At 39.7% G+C, this 15,371-nt stretch overlaps 1 protein-coding gene across 1 annotated transcript in view; it reads right to left on the reverse strand.

Annotated features, from left to right (window-relative positions):
- The window catches only part of LOC128657979 (uncharacterized), a 210,180-nt gene that overhangs the window by 172,057 nt on the left and 22,752 nt on the right, over nt 1-15,371 (reverse strand). The window contains exons 4-5 of the mRNA XM_053712419.1: nt 11,462-11,566; nt 387-534 (exon numbers count right to left, since the gene is read on the reverse strand). Coding sequence (XP_053568394.1) covers nt 387-534; nt 11,462-11,566 — 253 coding nt within the window. The remainder of the gene's footprint in view (nt 1-386; nt 535-11,461; nt 11,567-15,371) is intronic.

A 15,371-nucleotide genomic window follows, 5' to 3' on the forward strand; every position in this document is an offset into this window, starting at 1 on the left:
GCAGCGCTGGTATTGGAGTGCAGTGTAGAGCTCAATTTTGCTCTACGCTGACTTCTTGCCTGTTAACGCCGGGTTTGTAAAAACCCATAATACCAGCGCTGTATGGAAGTAAGCTGTGAGAATAAACTGTTAGCAACGCACCCCTCTTACCGCAAAACTCGTAATCTAGGCGTTAGGAAGGAAATAAGCATCTTTGTAAACATTAATGAATCACTCTAATGTTCCTGACTAACTTTTTTTGCCTCACACTTCTGTACAAAATGTTTATAATCAGGCAGTTCATTAGCTTACACATGATGGATTCACTGTAGATTTGCTCTGTGTCAGTCACGTCAGTAGTGTTTGTGCATTTCCTGAGTGAGATATTTATTACTACACAGCGTTACCTGAGCTCTCATTTCCTGGGATCTCCATAATCCTTAGTGCTTGGTGAGTCTCCATCATGACGTCCTTGTAAAGCTCCTTGTGTCCCTCTATATACTCCCACTCCTCCATAGAGAAATACACAGCAACATCATCACACTTTATAGGCACCTGAAACACACACAACTCATTCAGTGACTGGTTCTGTCACACACTTTTACTGACAGAGCTAAGAAAATGTTACTGAGAACATACAAAGACATAGACAGCAAGTAGGAAATATGTATAGGGCTGTATGAGTCAGTAACGGGAGTCACTTTGACCTGATGCTGGTATAATGTCACATACCCCACAGCACCTCTCTGATTAGCCAGTAAATGCTGCTGTGTGCGGGGGGGGGGGGGGGGATTGTTACTGAGAACAAGCAGAGACACAGGCAGAAAGTTGGAAATACACACCCCGGGCCAGATGAGCTGTGGTGGAAGTCATTGTGACCTGACTCTGGTATAATGTGATATTCCCCAGCAGTGCTCAGCCAGTGAATGCTGCTGTGTTGGGGGGGGGGGGAGTTCATTTTTTCTATAATCCTGAATTTCTATAAAACAAATTTTCTAACCATCAGACAAGGGCTGGAATGTTTTTCATAAGATACAAATGCTGTCACTTATCTAAACTAATGACTAGGGGCTGAGTACAAGTCTAGTGATACTGATTGTGTGAGGTGCGTTACTTTGTTCTAGTCCTTGCACCATCTGTATTGTTTGATTTGGTATTAAATCTAACACTTGTTTGTTGTTGGCAGCTATATAAGTGCATCCAGTATTAATAATAAGACTCAATAATTAGCAGCTAATCAAATTTACCATTATATCACCAGATGTACATGATAATATGCTTTTTTATAGCTGGTATAAAGTGATACTATCGCACAATCTACTGTACCCTTATTATGTTTAACCCCTAAACTGCCAGACCCTCAATAATAATAAACCCCTAACACTAAAAACCCACTAACCACCATTAACCCCTAAGGTGCTTGGACCTGTTTTCTTTCAAATGTGGCAGTTTTGCGGTGATTAGAAATGCTGAAAATATGATGTAAATTGTTGGTTATCAAATAACATGAAAATACAAACGGAATTGCTTCCGTTAACGTTGTTAACGGAAGCTATTCCGTTTGTATTTTCATGTTATTTGAAGTAGGCTTATAAGAAACCCCTATCGAACATTAAGGTATTTATAGAATGATCTTTTACGAACATTGAGTGTAATACATATATCAACAGTTTCATTAACACACACATTAATGATTGGATAGTTAGGCAATTGCGCACTGACTTAGCGTAGGAGCATAATACAGGATCTCCTCCTTTTATTAAACTATAATTTGGATAGCAAACAGACTGTAACACAGAGTGTAACACATATTTTAACAGCTCCATGAATAAACACATTGATGCATAGATAGCTACAGGATCTTTCCTTTTTTTTATTTTTTATTTAAAATACGCTATACTAATAGATTAGCTAAGGAAAATATATTCTCTATTTTAGTACACTATACTTACATCGTGGTACAGAACACTATATGTTGATGCAATAAATCCACTGATGTGTTGTGCATATTTATCCCACTATCAATTGAAAGATTCACATCAGTCTATATATAGAGTGGTTGTAGGCACAGCTGCTTATAATAACAGGTCCTCTTAGGTTTAATGTTTTATGTTTGGGAGTAAAATAGAGGTATATAAGTCCAGTGATACCATATGTAATGTTGATATAATATTTCCATCAAGGTACACAAAGCTGTGACTGAATGTTTATAAACAAAGTTGCAACTGAATGTTTATAAACAAAGATTGTGTATTAGAGTTTGAAATTGTGTTAGATGGTTAGGGATTGGTTGGCCACATTCCCATAACTACTAATTGGATCAATTATGCACTTGTACACCTGGGAGGTGTGTTAACCAATAGAGGATAGGGATTGGTTGTTTGTTGTATTTAAGCCAGAACTCTCTTTTAGTGAACAGAAGCCTGATGAAACAGACAGGGGTCTGAGAAATGCGTAGCATTCTGTGATTTTAATTTCAGAGTCATTTGGTTGACCTCTGTTTTTTATGTATACCATTACATTGTGGAATTTTTAACCATAATTGAGAGTCTGAGCTTATTGTATTGATTTAGGATATTGGAGAGACCGGCATTACCGCTGTGACAGTGAGCTGGGACACTAAGTTCTCAGTAGGCCTGACTGAGCACAATTGGGTGCTGCTCCATTTGTGAGTATCCATTTGTTATCCAAATTATCCATTTTGTATAGACTGTATCACACTAGGAGGTGCCTTTGTCTTGTGATTTCATTCACAGAGAAAGTTAATATCAAGATTATAACCCTGACTGTCAAGCATATAAGAAAATCTTAAAAACCAGAAGAACAATAATACAATACCATCCATTACAGATAAAGTTAAAGAGGCGAATATAAGATGACAATTAAAAATATTTACACTCTTGTCAAGCAAATTAACATTTTATCCATAAACTGTCACATTAGGAACATAATTAATAAAAAGCAGCCCAATTGATCTCCCTGTTCATCCCCCTAGGCTCCAGTGTATCTTATTTAAAGAACCAATAGGTCTCACATTGTTTGAGTAATAGATCCCTATTACCTCCTCTACTAGGGGTTTTAACCTGTTCAATAACTTGAAAATGGAGTTGGTTAATTTGATGTCCTGCTGCCAGGAAATGATGGGCCACAGGGGCTGTGAGTACCTTGCATCTAAAATTGCTTTTGTGTTCTGTTATCCGATCCCGGATCCGTCTAGTGGACTCACCAACATAGAAACGCCCACATGGGCACATAACCAGATACACAACATAGCGAGTATTACATGTAAATTAATCTCTATACTGCTATTTATGCCCAGTGTGTGGATGTAAAAAAAGTAAATTTATGCTTACCTGATAAATTAATTTCTTCTACGATACGACGAGTGGAATTTATCCTCCTGCTAACAGGAAGTGGCAAAGAGCACCACAGCAGAGCTGTATATATAGCTCCTCCCTTCCCTCCACCTCCAGTCATTCGACCGAAGTTAGGAAGAGAAAGGAAAAGCCAAAGGTGCAGAGGTGACTGAAGTTTATAAAAACAAAAATAATATAAATCTGTCTTAAAATTGACAGGGTGGGCCGTGGACTCGTCGTATCGTAGAAGAAATGAATTTATCAGGTAAGCATAAATTTACTTTTCTTCTACAAGATACGACGAGTCCACGGATTTCATCCTTACTTGTTGGATACAATACCAAAGCTACAGGACACGGATGAAAGGGAGGGACAAGACAGGAACCTAAACGGAAGGCACCACTGCTTGAAGAACCTTTCTCCCAAAACCAGCCTCAGAAGAAGCAAAAGTATCAAATTTGTAAAATTTGTAAAAAGTGTGAAGAGACAACCAAGTTGCAGCTTTGCAAATCTGTTCAACAGAAGCATCATTTTTAAAAGCCCATGAGGAAGCCACAGCCCTAGTAGAATGAGCCATAATTCTTTCAGGAGGCTGCTGTCCAGCAGTCTCAAACGCCAGACGGATGATACTCTTCAGCCAAAAAGAAAGGGAGGTAGCCGTAGCTTTCTGACCCCTACGCTTTCCAAAAAAAAACAACGAATAATGAAGATGATTGACGGAAATCCTTAGTCGCCTGCAAGTAAAACTTCAGGGCACAGACCACGTCCAGGTTATGCAACATACGCTCCTTCTTAGAAGAAGGGTTAGGACACAATGAAGGAACAACAATTTCCTTAATATTCTTATTAGAAACAACCTTAGGAAGGAAACCAGGTTTGGTACGTAAAACCACCTTATCAGAATGAAAGATAAGAAAAGGTGAATCACATTGTAATGCTGAAAGCTCAGAAACTCTACGAGCAGAAGAAATAGCAACTAAAAACAAAACTTTCCAAGATAACAACTTAATATCTAAGGAATGCATGGGTTCAAACGGAAGCCCTTGAAGAACATTAAGAACCAAATTCAAACTCCAGGGTGGAGCAATTGGTCTAAATACAGGCTTAATTCTGTTTAGAGCCTGACAAAAGGACTGAACATCTGGAACATCTGACAAACGTTTGTGTAGCAAAAGTGACAAGGCTGAAATTTGTCCCTTTAAGGAACTCGCTGATAAACCTTTCACCAATCCTTCTTGGAGAAAGGACAAAATCCTGGGAATCCTAACTTTACTCCATGAGTAACCCTTGGATTCACACCAAAAAAGATATTTACGCCATATTTTATGATAGATCTTTCTGGTGACAGGCTTACGTGCCTGAATTAAAGTATTGATGACCGAATCAGAGAAACCCCGCTTAGATAAAATCAAGCGTTCAAGCTCCAAGCAGTCACCTGCAGAGAAACTAGATTTGGATGTTGGAAAGGACCTTGAATGAGAAGGTCCTGTCTCACTGGAAGTTTCCACGGAGGCAGAGAGGACATGTCCACTAGATCTGCATAACAGGTCCTGCATGGCCACGCAGGCGCAATTAGAATAACTTTAGCTCTCTCCTGTTTGATCCGAGCAATCACCCAGGGAAGGAGAGGAAACGGTGGAAACACATAGGCTAGGTTGAACGACCAAGGCACTGCCAAGGCATTTATCAGTTCGGCCCGAGGATCCCTCGACCTGGATCTATATCTTGGGAGCTTGGCATTCTGTCGAGACGCCATCAGATCCAATTCCGGTCTGCCCCATCGGAGAATCAGTGAGGCAAATACCTCCGGATGGAGTTCCCACACCCCCGGATGAAAAGCCTGCCGGCTTAAAAAGTCCGCTTCCCAGTTGTCCACTCCCGGGATGTAGATTGCTGACAGATAACAAGAGTGGGCCTCCGCCCAGCAAATTCTCTTGGATACCTCTATCATCGCTAAGGAACTCCTCGTTCTTCCTTGATGATTGATGTAAGCCACAGTCGTGATGTTGTCCGACTGGAATCTGATGAATCTGGCTGAAGCCAACTGAGGCCACGCCTGAAGCGCATTGAATATTGCTCTCAATTCCAGAATATTGATTGGAAGTAGAGACTCCGCCTGAGTCCCTACACCCTGAGCCTTCAGGGAATTCCAGACTGCACCCCAGCCTAGCAGACTGGCGTCCGTTGTCACTATCACCCACGAGGGTCTGCGGAAACATGTCCCCTGGGACAGATGCTCCGGCGACAACCACCAAAGAAGAGAGTTTCTGGTCTCTTGATCCAGATTTATCAGAGGGGATAAATCTGCATAGTTCCCATTCCACTGTCCGAGCATGCACAGTTGCAGTGGTCTGAGATGAAACCGAGCAAACGGAATGATTTCCATTGCCGCCACCATCAATCCAATTACCTCCATACACTGAGCAACTGATGGCCGAGGATTGGACTAAAGGGCTTGGCATGTATTTAGAATCTTTGACTTTCTGACCTCCGTCAGAAAAATCTTTATGGCTATAGAATCTATAAGAGTTTTCAAGAAGGGAACCCTTGTCTGTGGAATTAGTGAACTCTTTTCTAGATTCACCTTCCATCCGTGAATTCTCAGAAAGGACAACACAGTGTCTGTATGAGGCTTTGTTAGATGATAAGTCGACGCCTGAATCAGAATATCGTCCAGATAAGGCGCCACTGCTATGCCCTGCGGCCTGAGAACCGCCAGAAGGGACCCTAGAACCTTTGTGAAGTTCCTGGGTGCTGTGGCCAACCCGAAAGGAAGAGCCACAAACTGAAAATGTTTGTCCAGGAAGGCAAACCTTAGTTACTGATGATGATCCTTGTGGATAGGAATATGAAGGTATGCATCCTTTAAGTCCACGGTAGTCATATATTGACCCTCCTGGATCATTAGTAAACTTGTTCGGATAGTTTCCATCTTGAAAGATGGGACTCCGAGAAACTTGTTTAGACTCTTGAGATCTAAGATAGGTCTGAAGTTCCCTCTTTTTGGGAACCACGAAAAGATTTGAGTAAAACCCCTGTCCCTGTTCTAGTCTTGGAATGGGACAAATTACTCCCATAGTAGAGAGGTCTTTTACACAACGTAAGAACGCCTCTCTTTTTATCTGGTCTACAGACAATCGTGAAAGAAGAAATCTCCCTCTTGGGAGAAAACCTTTGAATTCCAATTGATACCCGTGGGTCACGATTTCTAGTGTCCAGGGGTCCTGAACATCTCTTGCCCAAGCCTGGGCAAAGAGAGAAAGTCTGCCCCCTACTAGATCCGGTCCCGGATCGGGGGCCGCCCCTTCATGCTGTCTTGGTAGCAGCAGAGGGTTTCTTGGGTTGTTTACCCTTGTTCCAAGTCTGGTTAGGTCTCCAGACGGACTTGGCCTGAGTAAAATTCCCTTCCTGTTTGGTAGAGGAAGAGGAAGAAGAGGGTACTCCTTTAAAGTTCAGAAAGGAACGAAAATGATTTTATTTACCCCTCATCTTAACAGACTTATCCTGAGGTAGAGCGTGACCTTTACCTCCAGTAATGTCAAAAATTATTTCCTTCAACTCAGGCCTGAATAGAGTCTTACCTTTGAAGGAATAACCAAGAGCTTTGACTTAGATGACACATCAGCAGACCACGATTTTAACCATAACGCTCTATGCGCTAGAATGGCAAATCCTGCATTCTTAGCCGCCAACTTAGCCATTTGAAAGGCGGTATCTGTGATAAAAGAATTATCTAGCTTGAGCGCCCTAATTCTATCCAAAATGTCCTCTAAGGGGGTCTACATTCTGAGAGACTCTTCTAAGGCATCGAACCAGAAAGCTGCTGCAGTAGTAACTGGAACAATGCAGGCTATTGGTTGTAAAAGGAAACCCTGATGAATAAATAACTACTTTAGAAGACCCTCTTAATTCTTATCCATAGGGTCTTTGAAAGCACAGCTGTCCTCAATAGGAATAGTTGTACGCTTAGCCAGGGTAGAAATAGCTCCCTCCACCTTAGGGACAGTCTGCCAAGAGTCCCGAATGGTGTCTGATATGGGATACATTTTCTTAAAATTAGGGGGAGAAGAGAACGGTATACTCGGTCTGTCTTGATAATTTCCAAGATTCTCTTAGGATCCGGAAAAATATCAGTGTAAGTGGGCACTTCTAGATATTGGTTCATTTTACACAATTCTCTGGTGGTACCATAATAGGTTCACAGTCATCCAGAGTCACTAAGCCCTCCCTAAGTAACAGGCGGAGGTGTTCCAGCTTAAATTTAAAGGACATGACGTCCGAATCTGTCTGAGGTAACACACTTCCCGATTCCGAAAGTTCTCCCTCAGACAACAATTCCCTGACCCCCAACTCAGATCTCTGTGAGGGTACATCGGAAATAGCCAACAAAGCATCAGAGGACTCAGTATTCACATTGATACGTGTCCTACTGCGTTTGCCCTGTAACACTGGTAACTTAGATAATACCTCTGTAAGGGTAGGTGACATAACTGCAGCCATATCCTGCAGAGTAAATGAATTAGACGCGGTTGAAAGGTTGTGACACTTGGGGAAAATTAGGCGGCATATCCTGATTCTCTTCAGACTGAGAATCATCCTTACGCACACTTTCTTTACATAAAATATGCTTTTTACATTGTAAGGCTCTTTCAGTACAAGAAGTACACAAAGTTAGAGGGGGTTCCACAATGGCCTCTAAACACATAGGACGATGAGTTTCCTCAAGGTCAGACATGTTAACAAACTAGCAAAAACCACAATAGTCGTCTTTTAACCTCTTTAATCGATTAAAAATCTTTTCAGAAAAAAACCTACTGCGCCTTTAAATAATAAAAGCGCAACAATTTTACTGTACTGCAGCAAAACTATTTTTTATTACTAAAAAAATTATTCCGAGCAGTTCCAATTTGCCAAAAATTATTGCACTAACGTAACAAAGCTAAATTACCCTGTAAAAAGTATTTTAATCTGGTAAATAAACATTAAACAAAAATAACAGCCCCTGTGGCGCCTACCTGCCCCCAGGGAACTCAGGAAAGATTCAACAATCCAGTGATTGAATATCTACTTTAGGCCCCACCAGAGCTAGTGCCTGCTGTCTTCTAGTGAGGAGAAAACTGCGCGTCTGAGTGCGCGAAACAGGCCCCGCCCACCATGGGCGTCGTATTAAACTCCATAACCGCATGGGAAGCGGTTTCGAAAAGCCATGTGGTCCCCCAAAAGTGCCTATGTACACATTTATCATGCCAAATAGTTTACCTCTGTTTAATAAACATAGCAAATATCACAGCTGCCTCTCCCAGTGTCAAGCCCCAAGTGATCTACATAAACATAGTAACCCTTATGTATACACTAGTAAACACAGAAACCCATAATACTTATATGTCTACTGCTTACCCTTTCCCTTACAGGGAATAATGTCAGCCAGTTCTGATATAACAAGTCTCCTCAGAAATAAAAGACTGAACATACCTCAATGCTGTTTGTAGCATGACACCGGTCTACACACTGAAGATTTTTCTTGCACTACCTTCAGAAACTCTGTGGGAAACAGAATGGATCTTAGTAACGTCTGCTAAGATCATCAATCTCAGGGTAGAAAAAAAAAGATCTCTTCATCCCTCTCAAGAATCCAGCTGATGATATCTCCCTGAGAAAAATAGTACACACCGGTACCATTTAAAATAAAAAATATCTTGACTGAAGAATCTAAAACTAACACCTCACCTCTTCCTAGTACTAACACAGGCAAAGAGAATGACTGGAGGTGGAAGGAAGGGAGGAGCTATATATACAGCTCTCTTGTGGTGCTCTTTGCCACTTCCTGTTAGCAGGAGGATAAATCCCACAAGTAAGGATGAAATCCGTGAACTCAGCGTATCTTGTAGAAGAAATAAGGGCTCCAAATAATAGAACTGCAGTTATTACAGCCCAAACATGGAAAACAGCCTACATTTTTTTGTAATAAACTGTTGTTCCAAATTTTTCCCCGTTCCAATGCCAGCCTTAATCAATATATCACGCAAACTCTTGCTCCGTTTGTAGGCAGGCATCGGAAATTCCAATAATGCCTCTAAATCCGGATGTTTACGAACAATCCTAGCAACCTCTCTGCTTTGTCTTGAGAATAAAGATACAAATGTCATCCTTTTCTTCTCAATTTTTTTTCCCTAATCTTAACAAAGTATCTCTCTGAATGGCTTGTACATCACTATCAAGCAAAGTGTGGGGATATCCTCTCTGAAGGAATTCATTGCCCATTTCCTCAAGCCTTTAAACCATTAGCATCTGACTGCATGATAATGATTTAATTAATGAAGGATGATGAGCACTCTCATAATGTAACAGACTATTTCTGTCAGTGTCTTTCCTAAAGATATCTGTCTTAAAGCCAAAAACATCCTTAACTACAGTGACATCCAAAAAAAATCAATTTTAACTTCACTAAGGACCAATTTGAATTTGATGTTAGAAGTAGAATGGTTCAACTCATCAATGAACATTTCTAGGGCTCCAATGTCGCCCACTCATATGCCAAAAATATTGTCAATGTAGCGCCACACTGACGAACCAATCTGTTCTCAAAAACTATTTTTTCTTCAAAGATGTTTTTGTATATATTGGCATAGTTAGGGGAGACATTGGAGCCCATAACAGTTCCTTGTAATTGAAGATAAAAAGCATCTTCAAATAGGAAGTAGTTATTGTACAAAATAATCTAAAGCAACTGCATGATGAAATGAATCTGATCTTTAGTGTAAGCCCCTGTAGAATTTAAAGCAAACTTAACAGCACTTAACCCACTTTCATGCAGTACGGATATATACAAACTTGTAACGTCTAAGCTGAATAAAATTAATGTATCAGTATTTAACTGCAGATTAGTCAATTTAGCCAAAAAATCATTAGTGTCTTTCACAAAAGAATTTGATTGCTCCACCAAAGGTCTAAGTATCTTTTCCAAATAAGTCGCTATATTGGAGAACACAGAATTAGTGCCAGCGACAATGGGACAACCAGGGGGAGCAACCAAAGACTTGTGAATCTTTAGAAGGATGTATAAAACAGGTGTCAATGGGTCTTTGACCTGTAAGAATGTTGCCGTTTTGTCATCTATGATGGAATTCGCCACTGCATGTTTAACAGTGACTTGGGATATTTTGTATAGATGCAATCCGGATATAGAGAAATTCTTACAATTTCCAATGCCTGCCTACAAACCGAGCAAGAGTTTGCGTGATATATTGATTAAGGCTGACATTGGAACGGGGAAAATTTTGGAACAAAAGTTTATTACCAAAAAAAAATGTAGGCTGTTTTCCATGTTTTTGCTGTAATAATTGCAGTTCTATTATTAGGAGCCCTTATTTTTTACATCCACACACTGGGCATAAATATCAGTATAGAGATAATGTTACATGTAATACTTGCTATGTTGGATAACAGAACACAAAAGCAATATTAGATGCAAGGTACTCACAGCCCCTGTGGCCCATCATTTCCTGGCAGCAGGACATCAAATTAATCAAGTTATTGAACAGGTTAAAACCCCTAGGAGAGGAGGTAATAGGGAATCTATTACTCAAACAACGTGAGACCTATTGGATCTTTAAATTAGATACACTGGAGTCTAGGGGGATGAACAGTGAGATCAATTGGGATGCTTTTTATTAATTATGTTCCTAATGTGACAGTTTATGGAAAAAATGTTAATTTGCCTGACGAGAGTGTAAATATTTTTAATTGTCATCTTATAATCACCTCTTTAACTTTATCTGTAATGGATGGTGTTGTATTATTGTTCTTCTGGTTTTTAAGATTTACTGATATGCTTGACAGTCAGGGTTATACTCTTGATATTGCTGTAGTTTTTTAACCTGTTTATCCTTTAGGTGGGGAAATTATGTATGAATTTAATTTCAGAAGACATGTATAGGGTTAATCCTGTGTGCACACCTATATAAGTTTGGTGATTTAATTGTATTTGTATCATATGATTAAGGGGTTTTGACCCAGACACGTCATGGTGTTCTGTGTTCCAATCCTGGACATTTAAATAAAGAAAAGATTTTTTGCATCATATGAGATCTACGCTCTTAGTTATGACATATTCCATCAGCTCTCACCTCCCCTGTCAGCAGGTGCATGATCTGCAGGGTGTGGGTCAGTATTCTCTCTGTTGTCATCTTGTCCCCGGTCATGTGACTCGCTGTCAGTAAGTTAGTCACACGCTGCAAGAGTGAAACATAAAAACATCACTGACGCCTCTCACATCACCTGTGTGTATCCTGTTATCATATTCTCCATCTCATCATGGTCACATTCTGAGCACACAGTGTGACTGCTAAACATCATCTTAGTTAAAGGAACATTAAACATTCAGGATTCAGATGGGGCATGCAGTTTTATGCAACTTTCTAATTTACTTCTGCTATCTAATTTGCTTAATTCTCGTGGTAACCATTGTTCAAATGCACTACAGTGAACTAGGTGCCGATTGGTGGCTGCACATATGCTTCTTGTCATAGGCTCAACTGATGTGTTCAGCTAGCTGGGTATAGAGAGAATGAAGCAAATCTATACTATAATCAAGTTTGTAACGAGTTCATCGCCGTCGCCAGTTGTGATGCATCTTCAAAGGAATGTTGGCTGTGCGAGGCAGCCAAAAGAATGTTGGCTGCGCACGTTGCCAAAAGAATCCACCTGGATGCAGCGTAGGCAAACCCGAAGTCTAAAAACAAACCATGCAACCGACAACACGCAATAACTAAAAAAAGCATGTGACCGTCTGCAAGAAATAAAAGTAAAAACATGTAACCGCCCGCACGAAGTTTAACAAAAAAAAAACACCTAAACCGTCAACCCCCACTTCACAAAACAATAAAGTAATTAACCCCTAATCAGCAGATAACATAATAAAAATATTAACCACTTAACCGTCAACCACCCACATCGCAATAAACCTAATTAACCTATTAACCCCTAAACCGCAAAACCCCCACATCGAAATAAACCTATTTAACCTATTAACTCTTAAACCGCCAACCCCCCACATCGCTATAAACCTAATTAACCTATTAACCTCTAAACCGCCAAACACCCACATCGCAACAAACTAATTAATCTATTAACCTCTAAACCGCCAAACCCCCCACAATGCAAATAACTAGTTTAATTACTAAGCCCCCTAAACTAACACACTTTAAATTAACCCCAATTAAAACTAAATGACAATTAAAATAAAAAAATCCCCCCCAAAATAAAAACACCCGCTAATTTAAACTACCAATAGCCCTTAAAAGGGCCTTTTGTAGGGCATTGCCCTAAGTTAAACAGCTCTTTTACCTCTAAAAATACTAAGTCCCTTCCTAACAGTAAACCCCCCCATCCACCAAACCGCCCAAAATAAAAAAAAAAATAACACTAAAAAAAAACTAAACTTTCCATTGCCCCCAAAGGGGCATTTGTATGGGCATTGCCCTTAAAAGGACATTCAGCTCTTTTACTGCCCTTAAAGGGACAGTCTACACCAGAATTTTTATTGTTTTAAAAGATAGATAATCCCTTTATTACCCATTTCCCAGTTTTGCATAACTAACACATTTATAATAATATACTTTTAACCTCTGTGATTATCTTGTATCTAAGCCTCTGCAAACTGCCCCTTTTTTCAGTTCTTTTGACAGACTTGCAGTCTAGCCAATCAGTGCCTGCTCCCAGATAACTTCTCGTGCACGAGCACAGTGTTATCTATATGAAATATGTGAACTAACACCCTCTAGTGGTGAAAAACTGTTAAAATGCAATCTGAAAGAGGTGGGCTTCAAGGTCTAAGAAATTAGCATATGAACCTCCTAGGTTAAGTTTTCAACTAAGAATACCAAGAGAACAAAGCAAAATTGGTGATAAAAATAAATTGGAAAATTGTTTAAAATTACATGCTCTATCTGAATCATGAAAGTTTATTTTGGTCTAGACTGTCCTTTTAAAAGGGCAATCAGCTCTTTTTCAAGCCCAAAAGAACCTAATCAAAAAAAAAAAAAAAAAAAAAAACCACCCAAAAATTAAAATAAAAAAGCCTAAACCTAAGCCCCATATCCTGAAGTCCGGCGGAGAAGGTCCTCTTTCAGGCGGCTCCATCATCTTCAATCTTCATCCGGACAGAAGGCGGCGTGAAGCGGAGGTACAAAGCTGTCTTTCCGATGCCTGGATCCTCAGCGGCGGTCCTCAATGGTGGCAGTCCTCAGCAGCGTGGAGGCTCTTCTTCATGCGACCGTCTGTTGAACAGTGAAGATTCAATGCAAGGTACCCCATATTTATTGGGGTACCTTGCATTTCTATTGGCTGGAATTTTGAAATCAGCCAATAGGAGGAGAGCTACTGAAATCTTATTGGCTGATTTGAACAGCCAATAATATTTCAGTAGCTCTAATCCTATTGGCTGATTTAAAAATTTCAGCCAATAGGAATGCAAGGTACCCCAAATTGATTGCAGTACCTTGCAATCAATCTTTAGTGTACGACGGACATCAGATGAAGAGGAGCCGCCATGGACCGGCGCCGTTGAGGACCACCGCTGATGATCCATGCGTTGGGGAAGACAGCTCCGCACCTTAGCTCTGTGCCGCCGGTGAGGACGGCCGCTGAGGATCCACAGCTCCACGCCGCCTTCGCTCCAAATTAAAATAGAAGATGATAGAGCCACCTGGAAGAAGACCTTATCCGCCGAACTTCAGGAACGGCGAGTATCTATTTGGGGCTTAGTGTTAGGATTTTTTTTTTTCTTTTTTTTTTTTAAGATTAGGTATTTAATGGACTGGAAAAGAGCTGATTGCCCTTAAAAGGGCAGTAAAAGAGCTAAATGCCCTTTTAAGGGCAATGCCCATACAAATGCCCCTTTGGGGCAATGGGTAGTTTAGGTTTTTTTACTGTTAGTTTTTTTTATTTTGGGGGGTTTTTACTGTTAGGGGGTAATTGGTTATTTGTTTAGGTAAAAGAGCCGTTTAACTTAGGGCAATGCCCCACACAAGCCCTTTTAAGGGATATTGGTAGTTTAGTATTAGATTAGGGGGCATTTTTATTTGGGGGGATTTTTATTTTTATAGGGTATTAGTTTAGGTTTAAATTTTAATTTTGGATAGCTTTGTTTATTTTTTTCTGTAATTTTACATTTTTTATTTTTTGTAATTTTAGCTTTGGGGGTTGTAGTTTTTTTTTTTTTTTTTTTTTTAAATAGACTGCCCTTTATTGAAGTTGTTTAAAATTCTATGCTCTATCTGAATTATTAAATAAAAAATGTTGGATTTCATGTCCTTTTAAACGCCATATTACAAAAGGTCTGCAGACACAATATATGTTATATATGCGCAGTACATATACAAGCAATTAAGTGATGCAATGCAAAAGGTCTGCAGAAAGAATAAATATTTATATGTGTGCACAGTATATATCAGAAGTTAAGCACAGCATTGCAAAAGTTATGTACATACAATAAATGTTGTATATCTGTATAGTATATAACAACAATTAACTCCTTTTTAGGTGTTAAACACAGCTTTACAGCGTCACTAATAATAAATTATACGGTCATTTTTTCCACTAGAATAGCTCTTTAAATGCAGCATTGCAAACGGTCTGCACACATAATAAATGCTGTATAAATGCTGAAGGAAACCTAAAGAGCTGTCTATTGCTGCCTGTGTATGGGGATGATGGAACAAATAACAAAAGGCTGCTAGGAAATAACGGTCTCTTCAGGTGAATTTCTACAACAGAATATTCCCAGAACAACTCTACACTTTTGAATTTGCACAAACACCTTAAAGGGACATGAAACCCAAATTTTTTCTTTCATGATTCAGATAGAGAATATAATTTGAAACAACTTTCTAATTTACTTCTATTATCTCATTTGTTTCATTCTCTTGGTATAATTTGTTGAAGGAGCAGCAATGCACTAATAGTTTCTAACTGAACACCCCAGGAGCAGAACTTTTGTTTACTTTCTGCTATGAGTTTTTTTTTTAGTTCAAAATT

This window comes from Bombina bombina, chromosome 4 (assembly GCF_027579735.1).
Source record: "Bombina bombina isolate aBomBom1 chromosome 4, aBomBom1.pri, whole genome shotgun sequence".
Classification (NCBI taxonomy): domain Eukaryota; kingdom Metazoa; phylum Chordata; class Amphibia; order Anura; family Bombinatoridae; genus Bombina; species Bombina bombina.